At 44.5% G+C, this 21721-nt stretch overlaps 1 protein-coding gene across 2 annotated transcripts in view; it reads right to left on the bottom strand.

Annotated features, from left to right (window-relative positions):
• The window catches only part of C8A (complement C8 alpha chain), a 43542-nt gene that overhangs the window by 6607 nt on the left and 15214 nt on the right, over positions 1-21721 (bottom strand). For both annotated transcript variants that reach the window (XM_014578783.4, XM_006133494.5), the window contains exons 6-9: positions 19798-19998; positions 16425-16665; positions 7932-8060; positions 4742-4899 (exon numbers count right to left, since the gene is read on the bottom strand). In XM_014578783.4, coding sequence (XP_014434269.3) covers positions 4742-4899; positions 7932-8060; positions 16425-16665; positions 19798-19998 — 729 coding nt within the window. The remainder of the gene's footprint in view (positions 1-4741; positions 4900-7931; positions 8061-16424; positions 16666-19797; positions 19999-21721) is intronic.

Genomic DNA, 21721 nt, shown 5'->3' with positions numbered 1-21721 from the left:
ACCATTTTGTCAATGTGACAGAATGGTCTGTAATTTCCCATTTGCCCAGCTAATAATGTAGATAATTTCTGCTTCTGGGCACCTTTCTATCTTCTCTCACATTCCCCCTCCCCAAAGTCAGAGGGAGATGTGCTTTGGGGAATGGCAGCCAAGTTGCAGGATGCCATACCTATACAATTATCTAGATGTTCCCCATTTCATTACACAGCTGAAGTCCCAGAGTAGGTGGCAATTCTCATGGAAGATTTTTCACCCTTCAGTGCAAGACAAGAAACACTCCTTCCACAGCCACACACTCACAAGAAAATGGCTTGTAAAAGACAGTGATGCACTGATACAGGTTGCACCTCTAAAATCTGGGATTCTCTGGTCTGGCAACATCTGTGGTGTGGCATGACCAGGGATGTCCCAGGATCAGAGAGTCCCGGCATGATGCAGAAGGGTGGGGGCCCAGGAGCTGGCGAGCTGCTCAGCAGGGCTGCAGGGGAGGGGGAGTGTGAATAGGCACACTGCTCACTGTGCTGTGAGAGCTGGCATGCAGCTGAGCTGAGCTGGGAGCCAGAAAGTCCGGTACAGAGAGGGGAGGGTGGCAGCAGGGGGCCTAAAATGAAAATCCCTTATCCGGGACCAGTCAGGTCCTGGGGGTGCCAGACCATGCAGATCCAAGCTGTAGTAGCAATGGCACAAAATGAAAGCTGCAGCATATAACTGGACTGAAATATTTTTTCTCGTCAATGTTGTCCTCCTTTCTCTATCTCCTCTCAGTGACTCCCTTTCTGAAAGCACTCAGGGCTCTGTGCAAGTTTGTCTGTAATAGCCTTGTTCTATTTTAATGGGCACACAAGCATGTTCTGCTTTTAGTCCCCCCTTCCTCCTGAGCATTAAGAAGCTACTTGCAAATGAACGAAAAACCTTACTTTTCCTCATCAAGAATGTAAATACCCATGGCTCATTGATGTCAATAAGTCTCATTTACGCTAGTAAATATCAGGTCCTCCAAATGGAGTGACCGGCAGCGGTAACTGAATTGTATTTGACTTTAGCTTTTCAGGGCTTATAGATTTGAGGCCTAATCTTGAAATGGCAACATATTGAGAGTCTGCATTGAGTTTTGTGCTTTGTACGATGGCTGCCTATACCCACCTATTCTTGTTAAATGAATGTAGGTGGCAGGGTGACATTAGAAATCAGAGCTGAGACAATGGCAGCAGCTTTCTCATACTGCCCCAACAATGTGCCTTAAGTCTGACCTGAGGAGATCTACAGCTCATCTACTGGGGTACAATGATTTTCCATTTCCATGTTCTTGGCGTTTCAGTTGACACCAAAGATCCAGCGTTAGTCATGATTTCCTGGTTTAGGGGAGGAGTGGGCCTGGAATCAGCCATACCTAGAGCACCAATTTACAAAGGCCATCACACTGCCAGGACAGAATAATGATTTTTGTGCCGTTTTGATGCTCCTTGCTAAGGGACCCCACCACCTTGGCATACCTTGCCTGAACAGATTGTCCTTTCATGGGAAAACAGTGTGTTTAAATCTCCAAGAACTGTTGAGAGATGGTACCCAGAATCAGCAGCTGGTGTGACCAACAGGAATGGATCCTCCAGCTGCTAACAGGGCAATCAGGTTTCAGCAGGCAAGATAAAAAAGGATTTTTTATAAAGCTGTGGAGTTGAACATAAAAGTGGCCACACTGGATCCAACCAATGGTCCATCCACCCCAGGACCTGTCTTCTGACAGAGCTCGACACCAGGTGCTTTAAAGGGAATGAACAGAGGAGGCAATCATCAAGTGATCCATCCCCTCTCGCACATTCCTAGCTTCTGGCAAACAGAATCAAGGGACACTTCAGAGCATGGATTTGCATCCCTGCTCATCCTGGCTAATAGCCATTGATGGACCTATCCCCCATTAACTTTTTTTTCAACCCTGTTATAGTTTTGGACTTCACAGCATCCCCAGCAAAGAGTCCACAGGTTGACTGGGGGTTGTATGAAGAAAAACTTTGTGGCTATGTCTATACTGGAGGCTTCTTGCACAAACACTTGCCGGGTGTCTACACTGCACATGCGTTCTTGTGAAAGTAAATTTACAGTATAGCATCGGAAAACAGGGCTTCTTCTGGAAGAGTTATTCCTCTCCTCATGAGGAATAAGCCCTCTTGTGCAAGAGCTCTTGTGGAAGAGGACAGTGTAGACAGGCAACATGAATTTCTTAGGCAAGAAACCCCTATGGCTAAAATGGTCATCAGAGCTTCCTTGTGCAAGACAGCATCCACACTGCCATAGATGCTCTTGTGCAAAAGCATATCTCTTGAGCAAAAGCACATGCCCGTGTAGATGCGCTCTTGTGGAAGACTTTTTGCGCAAGAACTCTTCTGCAAAACAGTTATTGCGCAAGAAGCTGCCAGTGTAAACGTAGCCTGTTTGTTTTAAACCTGCCACCTATTAAATTCATTGGATGACCCTGAGTTCTTGGCTACGTTTACACTGGCCCCTTCTTCGGAAGGGGCATGCTAATTTTGAAAGTGGGAATAGGGAAATGCGCGGGGGATTTAAATATCCCCCGCAGGATTTAAATAAACATGTCCGCCGCTTTTTTTCCGGCTTGGGGAAAAGCTGGAAAAAAGCGTCTAGACTGGCCCGATCCTCCGGAATAAAGCCCTATTCCGGAGGATCTCTTATTCCTACTTTGAAGTAGGCCATGCTTGAAAGATGTGGAAAAGCTATTTTGAAATACTGGAGATATCCTGAAATAGCGTTGCACTGTAGATGTAGCCTTCAATTGCTCTTCTCTGCACCATTACCAATGCCAATATAATGTTTTTGAGATGGGGGACCAGATTTGCATGCAGTACTCAAGATGTGGCTGTACCATGGATTTATAGAGGGGAATTATGATATTTTCTGTCTGGTTATCTATCCCTTTCCTATTGGTTCTTAACATTCTCTTAACTTTTTTCAATTGCCACTTCACCCTTAGCTGATGTTTTCATAGATCTATCCACAAAGTTACCACATTGTCTTTCCTCAATGGTAACAGCTAATTTAGACCCCATAATTTTGTATGTATAGTTGGGATTATATTTTCCAATGTGCAGTACTTTGCATTTATCGACATTGAATTTAATCTGCCATTTTCTTGCCCATTCACTCAGTTTTGTAAGATCCCTTTGCAGCTCTTCATAGTCTGCATTGAGACTGAACTATCTTGAACAATTTTGCATCATCTACAATTTTTCCTCCTCACTATTTATCCCTTTTCCCTGGTCATTTATGAATATGTTGAACAGCACTGGCCCCAGTACAGACGCCCTGGAGATCACTGCTATTTACCTCTCTCCATTCTGAAAACTGACCATTTATTCCAATTTCCTACCCTTGTTTCCTACCTTTTAAACAGTTATTGATCCATGAGAGAATCATCTCTCTTATTAAAGTCTGGGAAGAACAGTGGCCAAATTCTATCAACCATTTCAAATAAAAGAAGTGGTTGCATTAACTTAGGGATTAGCTTTGCTACCAGCCTAGCATGGAACTGTCTCTAGCTATTTAAAAAAAAATTTTAAAATCTTTTTTGACTGTTCCAGTTTGAGATACAAACTTGTCTCTCAAATTAGAGCATTCAACATGAAAACTTTTTTGCAAAGACTGCCTAATCTAGCACTCTTGCTGATGAACCATTTTATATTATTACTTATAGCTACTAGGAGATAAGTACTTGCTAATACTCTTGAGAATTAGAGGTCCTGAGCTGCATGCAAAACTATTGCAGTGATTAATCCAGAACTGAATTCAAGGTAAATCCATCTGAGCCTTTTTTTAAATTTTTAGGTATTTTACATTTGTTTTTTGTAGGCAGTTTTAATTTTAGCATGGACTTTTTTTTAAGGTTACCCAGCTGATTGAAAGGAAACAATATGAAAGGCAGAGATATAAAAATAATTGATCATGCCCCAGCAGTACAATCTAACTAATAAAACATCTTTAACTCTAACTAGAAAATTCTGTTCTCTCCTTGCTCTTTGTCTCATCCTGAAGAGCAAAATACTGAATCCTGCTCCATGGCCACAGGTTGTCAAAATCCCAGAGGAACTAGCTATCTATTTTGATATTTATATAGTGCCTACCTCCATGATATGGAAGGGTAAACAGCACAAGAAGCCAAGACAAGAATTATCTTGAAGCCAAGTTCTGCAATATCCCACTTCATAGAAGTAAGTCTGTCTGTTGGAGTGCAGAAGATTGTGAGCATGAGCAGTGGACCTATAAATTGTCTGTATGCCCCACATTGGATTGCATGGGGTGCATTCAGTAGTACAGCCAGTGAACTCTATTAGCAACTGCAGTGTGGCTATGCTGGGGAGGATTCTACGTTTTCAAGTCGGTTTTCAGTTCCCTATTTAACTGGGAGAACACAGATTTCAGTAGTGAGAATAAGAGTGACTCTGTGACCCCTGAAAACCATTCCTCGGGAAGCTGTTCAGTTGTGCAGGCGGCCACATCAAAAGTAAATGCTGCACTAAGCCAGCATCAAGCTTCTTGTCTATCTCACCTTGGAGGGGTTGCTAAGAAATGCCCTCCCCATTGTGGCATGTCTGAGAGGTTACCAGATCAGCGGCCCAAAACATTTAATCTTGTTCTATGATGGGATCACAATGAAAATATGAACGATCTGGTCTACTACCCTTTCATTCCTCATAGCGATGGGTGTTTCTTCAACTGCAAAAAGTCTTACCTCAAAATCAATAACAGCAGGATTATATTTCAATGACCTTCCCCAGCGACGATACAGATTGGCATTCCAAATGTTCATAAGCCCTCCACTTGAACTGACATCTCCACCTTGGATCCGAGGAATAATATCTTCCACTAACGCACTATTGGATTTTTCATCTGGAAAGTTGAATGACATGGATTCGTAACCATTGCCACACATTTAGTGGCACAGTAGAAACAGTGCAACTCACTCAATGGCCGCTTGCTCCCAGTCTGGCCCTGATCCTGCACCATGACAGTCAAGGGGAGAGTTGCCATTGACTTCAATGAGCTTTTGGAGCAAGCCCTAAACAGCCTTCCCCTTTATTACAAGATGCAGCTGATGCGTTAAGCATTCTAGATCAGGCTGACAGGGGAAGGGGCCTGAAAGAGAGCAACTGCCACGGGTCCCAGAGATTCTAAGGGGCACAGGGCTCCCAGCAGCCGGAGCCCCCAAGCCCTTTAGGATCACCACACCAGCGTGTTGGGCAGCGCATTCCAGTGCCCTGTGCCGCGCACTTCAGCGAGTTCTGAGGGCTGGCAGGGAGGCACTAGGCCATCAGGCTGGTGCAGGGGGCTGACTGCCCAGCCTTGCCCCTTCCACCCAAGGCCCTGGGAGCACAGAGCTGCTTCACCCCCCCCCCCCCAACATTGCCCAAGGACCCAGAAATCCTGTCGCCTCCCCTGTTCTAGGTGCTATAATCATGGGGATGTAGGAGTTAAAGAACCTCCAAACTTCATGGTTCTGATCTTCTCATGGGTCTGATAAATACACCAGACTGAGAATGTGGGGCAAAGATGGCTTTTGTGCTCCCCAGTCCATATACAATAATAGCAATACTTGTCACGCGTATCACACTTTTCCTCTGTAGATCGCAGCATGCTTTACAAATCTCGTTAAGTACCATTTTCCCCCTAGACATTTTTTGTGGAGAGGCAAAGAGTCTTGCCCAAGGTCACACAGCACATTATCAGGAAATAGTAATCAGGTGCCCTGAGTCTAAATGAGATACTGGAAGATGTAGGGGAGGAAAAATCAAACAGACAGTGGAGGACATAGACTGGGAGAGAGAAACATTCTATGGAGGAAATTGCAGCTAGTGGGGAATGTTCCACTGAAATGCGTTTTCTATAGAAAAAGCATTTTCTGCAAAATTGAAATTTTACGTGGGATGACAAAGTCAGGCTGGGTGGCAAGAAAGTGGTGGAAGCCCTAGACTGATAAAAGCCTTTTTTTCTACAAGCTGAGAAGGCCAGTGAGGAACTCCTAAGTGCCATTCAGAGCTTCCCGATACCTTTTAAAACCCCTAAGGAGAAGAGAGGCTGTTGCAGGGAGAGTGGCAGCAAGGAGTTCTCTTCCCCACAGGGGAAACAACCCAAACAGAGTGCCTGTTTAGGGGAAGGACTGACATCCCAAGGCAAATAACAAGACAACATCCCTCCCAGTGTGGGAGCAGGGAAGGATATCCCCCTTTGTTCAGTGTTCCCTGTAAGGTGTGCAACCACACAGGAGAGATTCCAGTACCACCCAGCTGACTAGCAAAGTGCTCACTGCTAGGTTTGTGTTCCTGCTGGTGGTGCACATTCACACACACCTTGGTGCACATAAAATTATTCCGCACATGGATGGAAAAGATTAGAGGGCACGTTGCCTTTGTTCTTGTGTTTGTACTTTTTTTTCTTTTTTGGTTGGTACAGGTGCATTCCTTAGATTTACCCTGACACCTACCCTGAAAATATAGACAATTAAACACAGAAGGGGAAGACAAACTCTGCCTAGAGTGGGAGTGATTTACCCCAAACCTCACCATCATCAAAGTGCTAAGTCTTGCCACAATGGGAAAAATTAAATTTTCCTTTGGAAAAACTGCAATGAAATAATTTATTTTGGGTCAGCTTGATCGCAATGAAAATATTTTGGTTTCGTGTATTGAAACAAAATATACAATTTTGGCTTAGTTCTACCTTAAATCACACTGATGCAATGATGTCTCCTGGGAGTTGTAGTTTGGGTGCCTCATGCTCCCCCTTTCCCCCCGCAATGAAATACTTTGAGAATGTCAGGAATTGTTTCAATTCAAAATTGTCCAAACAAAATATTTTCAAATTGAAATGTTTTTTTTTTTTACTCTTTTGCCTTAGTATTCTGATTTGGAGTACTACAAGTTGAACCTCTCTGCTCCAGCACCCTCAGGACCTGACCGGTGCTAAACCAGAGAATTTGCTGAGCCATGGAAGCTCAACATTGTCTAGAAGTATTATCAACACTTCCACTGCTTACTGGGCTCTTAGAAGACATTTACGGGTTAATTAGAACTCAGTAACAGCACAAAATACTGAAAGCCAGGACTGGCAAGGGCAGAATTTTGGGAGGGTAGGGGAGCAGCAGCTATGCTCTCCAGGATGCAGCTTGCTTTTCATCCCGTTCCCTGGACACTAAGGGAGTGAGGGGAAATTTCACCCTTGAGGACTGGGGAATTTGGCTGTCAACAAACTTCATGGGACTGTGGGAAACTTGGCCACACTCAGGATAGTGGACTAACTAAAATCATGCTGGACCACGGATGTTGTTGGACCAGAAAATGCTGGATGAGAGAGGTTCAACCCGTAGTAAATATAATATTGTAACTCCCTGTGAGAATAGTGAAAATAAACACATGGGGCAGTTCCTCAGCTGGTGTAAATCAGCGTGGCTCCATTGATGATTTACATTTTCTCAGGAGCATGACCCACGATGTAGAGTGCCCACTTGTACTAGCCTAGCTTTTGAGGTTGTGGACAGGGAATCGGTCAAACCCCAAAACTCATTATTTATCTATTAGGTACTGATTACATTGAATTTTTCTTGAAAAAACACAAGTTTGAATAACCAGGAAACTGGTTTGTGGATCTGAATTAGTTTTGTGAACACTACCACCCAACATTCATTTTGAGCAGTTCATGAAACTCCTTGAGCTTCACCCATCCCTACTTTAAACCATAACCTAACTACCCACTTGTACATCCAGATCCACGGTTAGTCAGAAATCTGCTATTGGTAATGGGTAATAGGCCAGACTCACCACTGAACTCCAAAAATGCAGTTTGACCCACTCACATCAGTGATAAATTCAGCTAAAGATTTACCAGTAAGATAAATATATTTTGTGTTGCCTTTTCAGGCATCATACCAGTCTTCAGGAATCCTTCCGCCTTACACTTTTCATATGCTAGTCCTGCTGATATATCTACTCCTTCCTTTTGGAATATGAGGCCTGCTGATAGTCCAAAACAGGAACTTACTGTTTCAGATGTAATGGCTGTAAAACAAAACAAAACAGACAAACAATAGTCAGTGTAATAATTGGGGAGAATGGCATTATTTTTCTCAGCAGTTCTTATGGATACATCAAGCAATAAAATATTTGTACAGAGATGTGGCATATTTGAGGAAGCCAAGAAAGTATTGTGATAGCTGAGAAATGGATTTTGAAGATCTCTGTTGTTCTTGTGTGGAAGCCAAATATATGGCTGGGGTATAGCAGAAATCATTACATCTGACGGGAAAAAATAATTGCCCCCAAAAGATATTCTTCTAAAAAAAGAGGGTGAAAAATCTCAAATCTAGGAAGTCTCTTCACTTGTCACATTCTGTTCTGTTTCCAGTATGACCCAGCTTCAAATCTGGAGTTAATCTATGTGGACACAATTAAAGTCAATAGACCTATGCCAATTTTCAGCAACTGAGTATCTGGTACATACATCACAATATAATGCTTAATCATCCGCACACTGACACTAGTGTATTAGCTGCATAATTAGACAGAGGGTCAAAAGAGAGTATTGTAGACAGCTTTAGCCTTTTTAGAGGAGTTTGGCCTTAGCCAAATATGATTTTCTAGAATACATTTGTCAAAAGCTGAGCTGATGTAAATTCACATAGCTTAAGTAACCAGCTGATGTACTGGCCCCATATATTTTGGCCAGCAGATAATGTTTTATAAAACGTTACTGAATGGATGCTGAAAAAAATCCTCAGTACCCAAAAAAGCTGCCACAGAATTACAGTCGTATTTGGGCCAATTTGCATGAGTTATTTAGTGAGATAAAGTGACTGGCTAGAATAGAAACTACAAAAAAATTGATCAATAATTTATCCATTGAAAATCACTGAAGGTTTATTGCATGCGGTTGTATTTCCATTAGTGATGTTAAAATGTGTTTTTGTGTAAATGTGTACCCAGTGAGATTTTCAGTGAATTCACATTTACACATGGAGTGGGGGGGGGGGGAGGAAGGTGGGAGCTTGTGCTCGCGGGGAGCCCAGTACTGTTTCCCGTCTGCCCCTCCCCACGCTGCTGCCTCTGTGAGAGCCAGCAGCATGTGGGGGAAGGCAGCTCTGAGGAAGTCGGCTCCCTGTACATACCTGCTCCTGCCTGCTTCCCCACCTTGTGCTGCTGCCTCTGTATCAGAGGCAGCAGTGCGGGGGTGGAGGGGAGTGGCTCCCCGCTCTATCCCTGCCTTTGTGAGAGGCAGGGGTAGAAGACAAGCTAAAAGCCAGCACCCCCTGCACATTGGCTCCCACCTCCCTGCCTCTGTATCAGAGGCAGTGGAGGGAGGGGGTGCGTGTAACCAAGAGGGGCTACTGCATGGTCACATCCCTCATTTCCATTAACTGTTCTATGAATTGTAAAAAATAGATACAGGTTGCAGGCTGGGCCTCCCTGGTCCAGCACCCGCAGGACCTGAGCAGTCCTGAATAAGGGAATTTGCCAGACCAGGGGAGGCCAGGCCTCTGGGTTCTCCGGCTCCCCTCCTGGCTACTGACCCCAGCTAGAGTGCTGACCCCAGCCCACCTGCTTGTCTCCTCTGTTCCTGGTTGCCCAGAGCCATTGGTTGCCAGTCCTGTTCTCAGCAACATGGGCTGCTTGCCCTGCCCGCAAGACTTTGTTCCCAGATGCCTGGCCTGGCCTGGGGTAGCAGCCATTCTTAGGACCCTGCTCCCAGCCTCTTGGCCCCGTGCGCCACGGCAGCCACTCTGGGACGCTTGGCCCTGTAGGCTGTCGGCTCTGCTCCTGGCCCCTGGCTCTGCGGGCTGCCAGCCAGGCTCCCTGCCCCCAGGGCACTGGTCCTGTGGGCTGCCAACCCGCCAGACCAATTCCACTCCTGGCCACTCCCAAGCTCCGTAGCTGGGGTTCTCTGGTCCAGCAACATCCATGGTCCTGCTGGACCACGGACGTTGCCGGACCCTAGGGAGATTCAACCTGTAACCAGAATCCTATGAACAAGCTGAAGAAAAGAGAAATGAAATCATAAGGTGGTTTCCTGAAAGCAGAGTAATAGGCTGCTATTAAATCCCCCTTATTTTTCTCTTCTGTAGTTTTAATAAGTCATGTGCCCCAGCCCCCTAATGGTTTTCATTGCCATCAACTGGACCCTCTCCAATTTGTCTACATCCCTTCTGATTTTGGGGGCCAGAATTGGACACAATAGTCTAGATGTGGCCTCACTGAGGCCTAATAGAGGAGAATATTCATTTCCCTTCATCTGCTGGCAATGCTCATACTAATGCAGCCCAATATGCCATTATCCTCTTGGCAACAAGGGCAAACTGTATCCCGCTTCTTATCTACTCTCTTCCCCTGATCCTTTTCTGCAGATTAGCCCTTAGCCAGTTGGTCCCCAGCCTGTAACAATGCTTGGGATTCTTCAGTCCCAAGTGCAGGACTCTGTACTCGTCCTTGTTGAACCTCATCAGATTTCCTTTGGATCAATCCTCCAATTTGTCTAGATCATTCTGGACACTATACTTCCCCTCCCCCTAGACATATTTACTTCTCTTCCAGCTTAGTGTCATTCACAAACTTGCCGAGGGTTCAATCCATCCCATCGTCCAGATCATAACTGAAGATGTTGAACAAAATCAGCCCCAGGACTAACGCCTGGGGTACTCTGCTTGATACTAGCTGTCTACTAGACATCAGCCTATTGATCGTTACCCATTGAGATTGATGATCTAGCCAGTTTTCTGTCCACTTTATAGTCCATTCAGCCAAGCCAACTTCTTAACCAGCTGGCCAGGATACTATGGGAGACTGCATCAAAAGCTTTGCTAATGTCAAGGTATATCACGTCCACTATTTTCCCTTTATCCACAGAACCAGTTATTTCATCAAAGAAGGCGATTAGGTTGATCAGGCATGACTTGCCCTTGGTGAATCCTTCTTGACTGTCCCTGATCACCTTCTTCTCCTCCAAGTGTTTCAAAATAGATTCCTTGAGGACCTCCTCCATGATTTTTCCAGGGACTTAGATGAGGTTCACTGGTGGTTCCCTGGATCCCTCTCCTTCCCTTTTTTAAAGACTGGCCCTGCATTTGCCTTTTTCCAGTCATCTGGGATCTCCCCCAACTACCACAGCTTTTCAAAGATAATGGCCAATGGCTCTGCAATTACATCAGCCAACTTTCTCAGCACCCTCTGATGCGTTAGATCCAGTTCCTTGGACTTGTGCATGTCCAGCTTTTCTAAGCAGTCCTTAACCTGCTCTCACTGAGGGCTGCTCGCCTCCTCCCCATATTATGCTGCTGCAGCAGTCTGCGAGCTGACCTTCCCAGTGAAGACAGAGGCAAAAAAGCACTGAGTACTTCAGCTTTTTCCACAGCATCTGTCACTTGGTTGCCTTTTGCAAGAATAGCCCCTCAACATGTGAGATGCTAAGCACCTCAAGTGAGGCAGTCTGCCCCCTGAACTTCTATTGAAGTTGATAGGAGGCAGAGCACGTCTGAAACTTCATTTCTCATTTACTTCAGGGGGAATCGAGGGGGCTCATTGAATTGTAAGCCTGGGCCCTGCGAAAGAGTAAACATCCAGCATTCAGTTACATGAGCTAAAATATTCACCTGTTGTAAACAGAAATGGATAAAATTCATTCACCCCAAGCAACATGAATGATTGCTCAGCTCAGCGGTGAAGTGCCATAAAATTAAAGTTGAGATACGCTCTGATTAATAGATTCACCATGGCTCCTGCTGAGTAATTATGTTTAGCAAAGGTCTGTCAATACAATTTGCAATTGGTTGTAGCACAAACTGTAGATCCTGTCTTGATAAATATTAAAGTGGTTATTGCTGCAAAAGGGTGGTCATACAAAGTATTGGCTCTTTGGAGGAGGGGGAAACAATCATTGTTTATCATCTGATGTAATTTGCAGATAGTTGAGTATGTTCTGGTCATGAGATTTATTGCTGCATTTTGAATTAATCATAAAATATAACGGTTCTTTCCAGACTATTCTGTGCTGGCTGCATCTCTCCTAAATGTTGTCATCACTATTAATGAATTGCACAACGATTCAGCTGCGTAATAAAAAATAATAATATATTTTTAAAAAGAAGGAATAAAAAATATTGGTGGCATGAGTCACAAGGTGCCTTATTCTGATACTCTCCATCATTTGTTCTCAGTTTTGTTCAGGCTAATTTCCATTTCAGTGGGATTTTTATCTTTGTTCTAAACTGCACACTACTATTGGGGTATAGCTTTGTCATGCTTAGCACAAACCAATTGTATTATTAGTTAATGCAATTTTATGCAGATCAGTGTCGTTCACATTTTAGTGATTTTTTTTTTTTAAAGAAAGTGCCAGGGCCAAGTCTTCAACCAGTATAAATTCACCTGATTACAGTGGCGCTGTACTGATTTACAGCAGGCAAGGCACTGATTCATAGAGCGCACAAACCACGTAACAGAGTGAGGAGACTTTCTTCATTCAACAGGAAATCTGTCCAGTATCCATGCATGGCACACTATAAGCCCCGACTTACATTTTAGGATAGAGATGCCTATATTACAATGACATATAGTAGTCACTCTTTAACCATCAACACATACCAATTATTACCACATGGTGGTATCTGAGACTCTGCAGTTTCTTCCCCTATGGGATATAATGCTGTCTCAGTTGATAAATGTTGAGTTTTTAATGGTATCCACTATAGATGGAAATTATACAAGTATCCTACATTAGAATGAAAATTATCTCTCTTCTGGGGCACATTTTTGTCTCTTGCAGAACTCTAACATCCCTCATTTCTAAAATAGGGCACCTTGTAGCAGTAAATCTCATCTCAGATATACAGTAAGCACAAGATAAAGTAAAATAATAGCCCCTGTCCAGCTGCTGTTGATTAATCCTTTCTTTTAACTTGGCAGTCTGCTTCTTAAAGTCTTCCTCGCCAAGACCTTGGTTACCTCTTTGTCATTCACTCTTCAAGGAGCTGAGGATGCAGAGTGTTTCCAATAATAAGGACACACACTTTTGTAATACTCCCAGTGCTCGACTCTGGGCATTGAATATGTATAGGTATTGTGACAAAGTTCCTTCTTAACCTTAGTGAGGCCTGTGCTTTCAGGTGGATTAATTTACCTCAGAGGTTCACAGCAGCCCTCAGTTTAGGCACTAGCTTGCTGTTTATTGAGCAGCTCTCCCCATTGGCCAGCATGGGGAAAAGCTCAGCCTGGGCTGGCCACCAAAGGAGAAGGACCTCAAAGGAGAAGGACCCTGAAGTTCCTGAACTGCTGCAGCCAGTAACTCTGATGGTGGGAACTGGAGACCCAGGAGATGGCCACAACGCAATCCCTGTGGAGTTCCAGGCAGAAGCTGCTGCCAGAGAACCAGAAGACCCAGCTACCACATGGGATGCTGGTCCGACCGAAGCCGTAGGAAGTAACTTAGGGAGGTACCTGAGCAGCCTCCCCCACCCAGGTATACTCGGCGTGTTCCATCTGGATTCCCCGCCGAGGGAGTGGCAGACAGTTCTGATGCTCACAGGCCTCTGGGTTGGGACCTGATGGAGCAGGGTAGGCCTGGGTCCCACAACCAGGGCATCTGTACTGACTCTGGCTAGTAGGTGACACTGCCCTAGACTAAGGGCTATTTATTGACTCTGTCCAGTAGGCAATACTATCCTGAACTGAAGGCTATTTGCTGACTCTGGCTAGTAGGCCACATTGTCCTGGATCAAGGGGGTGTATAACTCTGGCCATTGGGCCACACTGCTCGCTGCTTATAGACTTGTGGTTACCCTGAGGCAAGGGATGTTCTACAGACTGTAGAGACAGACAGCTGCCTTGTGGCCGAGGAGGCGGTGTCCACACCCCAGAATATAGGCACCCCAGTGACAGGGAGTGCATACGCTGCCACAATGACTAAGGTATCACTGGATGTGTAAGGACTGTGGTATCTCTCACCCTGTAGATGACTTTGCATCTTCACTAACTGTTGTGTGAGTGTACCAAAGGACTAACTTGTTCTGCATTCTCATTCTTAGGTTAGAAGAATCTTTGTTTCAACTCCCCAGCAACTGATGTGCATGCAAGTCAAACAGCAAAGGATACGTTACAGAATACAGAAACATAATGGACATGCAGCCCTGCACATCTTCACTGGTTAAAAGCTGGCCTAAGCAGATCTCTGTCACTCCTAAGATTACAAGCCTTCTAGTGTAAAATGGCAGATGTAAGGCCAAGTACAATGCACTACTTAAACTCGACGGTATTTGTTTGTTTTGAATGTGTATCTTGATTTGTCCATGTAATGCCTTCTTTCTTGCTCTCAGTGCTAGCAAGTATAATCAAAGCTATAATTTCTTCCACCAGTGTGAAGAGAATGTCCTTCGGGAGTCATTTCTGATACACCTGTGTCTGTGTTGCTCATAATGACCCTCTCAGAGGACAGCTTGGTTTTTAGACTGGGTCTCACTAGCAGTATGATTGAGGCCTGCACTGGTTGTTGAGGTATGAGTGATAGTGTCATTCTTTCCTTTGGATATGTGGCTGCAGTTGTTTTGTTCTCAGACAGCCAGTTATTAAGTCTTTAGGCTTCTGAATATGGACATGAAATCCATTCTGTACCAAATCTCTTTATAGATAAACAAACTTTTCTCCAGGATTGGCCTATCTTTCCATAATTAAGCCAAGGAGAACAAAAAGGATGTGAAAATAACAGGTTCATCTTTGGGTAGCTTAGATGCAGATAACACAAGACACTAACCGGTTGCAAAATTATCTGGTGGAAAGAATGCAGGGCCATAGCATGTAAGCTAAAGGAGAATGATATAGTCAAGAAAGAGTACTGGAGAAATCCAGATTTCTGCCTAAATTACTAATTACAGACAAGAGAAACTTTGATTAAAAAAGTAGCACAAGCTGCTTTACTAGAGACTTTCCTCTGGTTTCATCCCCACAGAATATACTTGTTTGTTTGAGCATGTGTCATGCAAAAGATAACCGACAGTTCCGCTTCTGGTACATAATTAGAGCTGCAAAATTTGGATTCTTGTTGGGTCTGAATTTAGAAGCTATCCCCCAAAGAATGAGGATGTTTGGACTTGTGGTTCTGGTTTGGCCCATTAAAAAATGAAGTCCTAATCATGAAATTAAAAAAAAAAAACCAGAAAGGTCACATCTTTTCAGATGCACTGTCACAGAATACCTCATTCTTTGGAGAGAGTTCTCCTCTTCCTGAGAGAGGCCCATTAAATGCATTGGAGATGAGTTCCAGACCATTGGGCTGGTGCATCCCATCTAGCAGCCATACTGCTCTTAAGATTAACAGTAAATGGAAAAGCTGCCTAGATTCCCTGTACAATGAATAAGCTGGACGGGATCTACAACCTAACCGTGAGAAGCATTTACTGGTTTATTTAACACCTTACCACAGAGTAAAGGATAAATAACCTAACCTACAGAACCTCCAGTTTAACTTCACAGAGGCTTCCTAGTGATCAAAAGGGAATCTACTGCTTCAGGGCCGGCTTTAGGAAGTGCGGGGCCCAATTCGAACCAAATTTTGGTTGAGCAAAAAAAAAAGAACTAACAACTAACAACTCACAGCCCCTTTAAATCCCCAGCCAAACCCATGGGCCAACTCCCCTTCCCATGGTGCACAGAAACTTTCGCGCTCCTCCTCCGGGGCTGACTCCCCCTCCCGCAGCGCGCCTGGCACACTTCCGGGTTTAGGGCACGGGGCCCTCTGGCGTTAGAGCACGGGGCCCTTTTAGGCGCGGGGCCTGATTTGGGGGAATCGGCCTAAAGCCGGCCCTGTACTGCTTTAAACAAGACTTAGGGATAGAACATTAGCTACTGTAACTCCTTCTAAGCCAATAGACCGATGCCAAGTGACACCTGCTGCAGAATCTGACTCATTATACTTAACTCATCTATGAAATGTACTGAAACCAAGAATCCTGATGCAAAAGCACTAACTTGGGATGCTTAATTTTAGACACTGTGAGCTATTTTAGACACTTTGCACTCCAAACCCAAAAGGCCCAAATGCTTCTCAGAAGCTGCTAACTTGCTCTATGAGAAGGCAAACTAGGGAAAGTCAGTGTAAGAGGCTCTGTATATGCATAGTATGGCAGCTAGTCCCATAAGCAGTAGGGAGGAGGAATTTGATGTAGGTAGATTGATCAGGAGTAGGAAATGCCAATTGGGAAATGGCTATATGTGTCACCCGGTGGTACATACCGCTATTGCAGTGACAGTATTATTGCTCCAGGCTTGGACAGATGAACAAGGAGGACCCCAGCCATTAATTCTAACAATGTATAATATTAAACAATCAGAGGGGAGAATTAGATTATAAAACAATGAACACGGAACGTGTAGTGTTATGCTAACCTTTTCTACTCATTTCATTTTTGTTAACGACAAGGATATATTCAAAGATGCCTCCCATAGTCCCAGACGTCATGAAGTGGGTTCCGTAGTCATTAATGAATTTGGCATACATTCCATAGTGGTAGCTTTCTGGGAGCTCCATGAGAGACTGAAGCATGTCTTCATCCAGAACAAGGTTCTCCCGTCGCATTTTGAAACGAGCTGTCTGTACCTTTGTTATGCCTCTAATGAATCCTATATTCTGCAAATGAAGCAAAACAGCAGTTAAAAGGGAGACAGGCCTCTTCCTTGAGAAATATCTGAGTCCACATTGCCCAGCAGTGGTATAAGCCTTCAGTGGCTGTACACCACTCTAGGAGCCCTTCAAGGAACATTGTCTAAGCCTGATCCTCAACTATGACTCAAGTGTCCCCTAAAGGATCCAAAAACAAGAAGGAAACTAAAAATACAGCTACTACATGATGTATTAAAGCAGCCGCATCATTTTGGAGAGGGTTTTTGATCACTTGGGCAGTGATCCTGGAAAAATGAGTATAGTAGCCTTGCTAAGACATTGAATCCAACAGCAAATCCTGGAAGATGGAAACCTCTTCAAGCTCCGGTGCGGTGCGTTCAGTGGTGCCAGGATGCGACATTTACTCTGTACATGACATTGGAATAAGTTCTTTGTGATAGTTCCCCCTTCAAGCAGATGCCCTGCTCCTTTCCTGTATTACAAATGATTCCTTCGACTATTGGAAATCTAAGACATGGCCTACACTAGACCAGGCAGGTTGGCTTAGGGTATGCCATCCAGTTATGCAAAATGTGTAGCTGGATTCGGCTTACTTTAAGCCGAGCTGCTGCAGTGTCTACACTGTGGGAAGATGATGGGAGCATAGAACGAGGAGTACAGGACGCCGGCAGGGACTGCCCTTAGCATTCAATTTGGGGGTATACGCTATACCTGCTAATTCGAACAGTAGGAGACTGACCCCCGGAGGGTAAATCTTCGCCATAATGTAGACATGCCTTAGCTGATGTTTCACTGTTTAGGCTATTTGTTCACTTTTGCATTTCTCTCAGCTTAGACAATGAAAGGTGGCCTGTGAGTTTCACGTTAGGTTATACCTCTTTTTAGTCAATAGTGGTGCTGCCTCCTAAGTCCTACCCTAGTGTTCCAATAATGGAGTTGCAAATGCTTCCAGAGAATGTTTATATGTTTAAGAAATAGAAACGCTTTCCAATTTTTTTTAAATTGCTATTGGGCTTAGGCTCTGTTAAAGTATATTGGTTTGAAAAACATAAACTAGGTGGCCTGACTTTACTCGACAGCTTCCCTTTACCCAGCGATGGAGAACCTGTGCAGCCCCTCAGAGCCACATGAAGCACATGGTGTGGAACTCTGGCCCTTTTTAATCTCTGGGTCCCAGGGTATCTGGTGGTTGGAAAGCAGGCTGTTGTCACTCCCTGAGTGAAGGGACTTAAGAAGCTGGCAAACCCATGGAAATAGCAGTGAGGATTAAGGAGATATAGGCTTTGGCTGCATGTTATAGGGTCCCTAGCTGGAACCCAGTGTAGAAGGCAGACCTGGGTTCCCCTACCCACCACTGGGTAGTGGCACAAGGTGTTGGAGATGTCACCCTGACAGCAGAGTATGGAATGCTTTTGAATTCCCTGGAAGGGAGGGACTTCAGTGACCTAGCCAAGGGGGCTGACATACTTGCTGGGGTATGAGCAAGGAGGGCAGGGTGGGACCAGGCAGGACTGGGCCAGCCAGATCTGTCCTCCCAGAAGGGGCGGGGCCTCAGCAGAAGGGGTGGGGATGAGGACAGCCAACCCTCAGCACTGCCTGAACTGGGCTGCACCTCCCTCTCCCCGCCAGCCCTCTGCACTGCCCAAGGATCCAGCCCTGGGCCCTTTTGAATCACTGGGAGGCAGGACTGTTGCACCGATTGCCCCCACCCCCGGGCAGCAGGCCTGGTCCTGGTTGGAGGGCCAAGCCACAAAAAGGAAGTTATGGATCTGGGAGGGTATGTCTACACTTGCAGCCTATTTCAGAATAGGGCTGCAAACGTAGGCATTCAGAATTGCAGATCAAGCTCGGGATTTAAATATCCCGTGCTTGATTTGCATCTTCCCAGCTGGGTGCCATTTTTTAAGTGTACAAGCCCGGAATAACTGCCCACGTCTACACGCGGTAATGAAACGGGCGTTCGAAATAAAGCCCTATTTCGAACTACCTCTTAAACCTCATTGCAGGAGGAATAACAGGTAGTTCGAAATAGGGCTTTATTTCGAATGCCCGTTTCACTGCTGCGTGTAGACACGGGCAGTTATTCCGGGCTTGTAAATTTCAAAAATGGCGCCCGGCCGGGAAGATGCAAATCAAGCGCGGGATATTTAAATCCCGGGCTTGATTTGCAATTCCGAATGCCTACATTTGCAGTCCTATTCCGAAGTAGGTTGCAAGGGTAGGCATACCCGGAGTGAGCAGTGCAGCAGAAGGAGACAAGATAGTGGAAGACACCCACAGGAATGAGAGTGCAGACTGGTGGACCTTCTCTCTGGGACAACCAATAGGATGTGCAGTGGGTGAAACTTGTGACAGCCCTTCTAACAAGTCATTTTCTGAGGATACCACATCAGGACTTTTTTTTTATTTTTTTTTTTATACAATGTATGACTCTAGATGAGGAGGATCTAGTTACTTTAGTGGTGCCATCTTACAGCAATTGTGAAATCACTTCAGCTAGGACACCATCAAAATAATTCTGTTATCGTTCCTTGTCACATACCAAGAGAAAAGTAAGCAACAGGCACAGTATAAATATAAAATGTTACCATGAATATTATTAAAACTAAATGGGAGCCACCACATATTTAGCCATGGTGTAAATTTTTGGCTAAAAGCCTTCCGTTTAGTACTATTTGTTTACTAAGATACTTTGAATCTCTGATACTACAGAAGCTTAGTTTGTCGTCATACTGTAGTTTGTATTAAATGGAACAAGATTATTTTCCGCTGGAACTCATCCTCTGAGGACAGCTGTGTTGATGAACATCTTGATATTTTCCCCTCCCTCTTTACCACTTTAAGGGTTCATTTATATACTTAATATACCCAAGAAAGAGGAAGGGACAAGAAGACATGTGTCCCTATACTGTGAAATTCAATTTTATTCCCATTATAATGATTCTGTTTGCTTAAATGTAATAAGAACAACAAACAAGATTACTAATGATCACACATTTGCAATTACATGAACAAATCAAGGTACACTTACTATTGTTTAAAAACATGCAAATAAGAGAATAGACTAACAAGTTATGCTGAAATTGTGCAATGCAACAAAGCATGACTCAGAGAACACATGCACCATTGTTTTGTTACCTTCTCATCATATTCTGTGAAATTCTTCAGGGATCCTTTCCCATATGATAAACTGAAACCCAGCTGAAGGTGAATAGGAAAATCAGCAAAGCCTATTCCAAAGGTAAAGCCATACTGTCTGGAATTATCTCTTTTTATGGCATCAATTAAATCCTTCACATCTTCGTAAAACTCAGAGGAGAATCCAGAATCAGCATGAGCCTGAAATGAAACAAAGAGGCATTACTTTTGAAGAAATTACCTTCCTTCTTTACTCCCATTGCTGTCTCTTGGTAAGTATCTAATCCTACCCCAACTGAAGTCAGTGGTAAGGTAATGCGGCCAATCCTGTTTTCAGTTGCTTGTAACTTTTTGCCAAACTTTAAGTTTTGGCTGAAATTTTCCAAGGTGGTGCCTAACTCAAGCTGGATATTTTCTGGAAAAAAAATAATCAAAATGATCCAGCTGTTTCTGGGAATAAGGTTAGGGGAAAATACATTTTTAATTTTTTTTGCCCACAATAAAAATATTATTTGTACAACTTTAGTGCCCCTATACTGGAGAGCAGTGGCTCGAAATTTGGCATGGTGGTGGGTTTTGTATTAGGGATGTACTTTTTGCCAAATTGGGCTACATTTGACTTAGCTATCAATCTTTGAAAAATTACTGTTCACACGTTTGTTTAGATTGTTTATATTTTTAGCAACTAAAATCTCTGAAGATTCCGTACTCAGTGAGTATGCTCAAGCCCACAACAGCTCCCCTTGCTGACCTTGGTGAGTGTGCACCATTCTCTCAGCGTGGTGAACAGGGTTCATCCTGGGGCTACAGGGGCTCAGATGAAATTTTGCTATTAAGTTCTGCTCTAGGCTGGGCACTGGAATTCAGAGAGGGAACCTCTCTTAGACTCTCAGTGCTGGCACCCAGGCAGTGTGGAGGGGAAAGCTGTCAGATCTGAATACAGGGTGGTCAAAAGCTGGACTGAGGAGCAGGGAAATGAGCAGATTGGGAAAAGACATCCTGAAGGGAGAGAAACTGGGACTGGTTGGGCAAGGAAATGGCAACTGGCAGCAGAAAGGGAAGCTGGGACTTGATAGCCGGAGGGGTGAATGGGGAAGACTAGCTAGGCAAAGATACTGGGACTTGGGTAGGGTGACGATATGTCCCATATGCCCCTCAGAGAGGGGAGGTAAGGTTGCTAAGAGAGGCAGCATTCCAGCAACAGGGCAAGAGCATTGTAAAAGGTGAGGGGGTTCAGGCTATGGTTGGGGGTGTCCTGTTTTCCCTTTGGGAAATATGGTCACCCTAGACTGGGAGCTAGTGAGGGAAACAGGAAGAGGGTGGGGGGCATTGAAATTGGATGTCGAACTTGGCGGAGGGGGAAGACTGGGATTGGCAGAACAAGGAGACTGGTGTTAGGAACCAGAGGGAAGGGTGAGTAGTGTTGAGAACTCACAGCTGCAACTGAAGTCCATGGACTCTGTGCTTTGAACACATGAACTTCTCTGCCATGCTCAGGACACTCAAAAATGGGGTCCTCATCTTCTCAAATTGGGTACCCAAAATCTGTACATCTTGATCTGAGAACCTCAACCCCAGCACAGGGACGTTGTGAAGACCAATTAATGGATGTCTTTGAAGCACTCATACTGTAGAGATGAGTTTTACAGAAAAGTTCATGAGGAAATTAATGCAGGTTGAGCCTCTCTAGTTCGGCACCCTTGGGACCTGACTGGTGCCGAACCAGATAATTTTCTGGATCACAGGAGGTCAATATTGTCTAGCAGCATTACCAACACTTCCACTGCTTACTGGGCTGTTAGAGGACATTTAGAGGTACATTAGAGCTAACAGCAGCACAGAACACTGAGAGCCAGAACTGGTGTCTGTAAACAAACTTTATGGGATCATGGGAAACTTGGCCACACCCATGAAAAGTGGCCGT

This window comes from Pelodiscus sinensis, chromosome 9, assembly GCF_052426305.1.
Source record: "Pelodiscus sinensis isolate ZL-2025 chromosome 9, ASM5242630v1, whole genome shotgun sequence".
NCBI classification, from domain to species: Eukaryota; Metazoa; Chordata; order Testudines; family Trionychidae; genus Pelodiscus; species Pelodiscus sinensis.
Note: the sequence above shows the minus strand (reverse complement) of the source record. Positions and strands in the feature narration are given on the sequence as shown.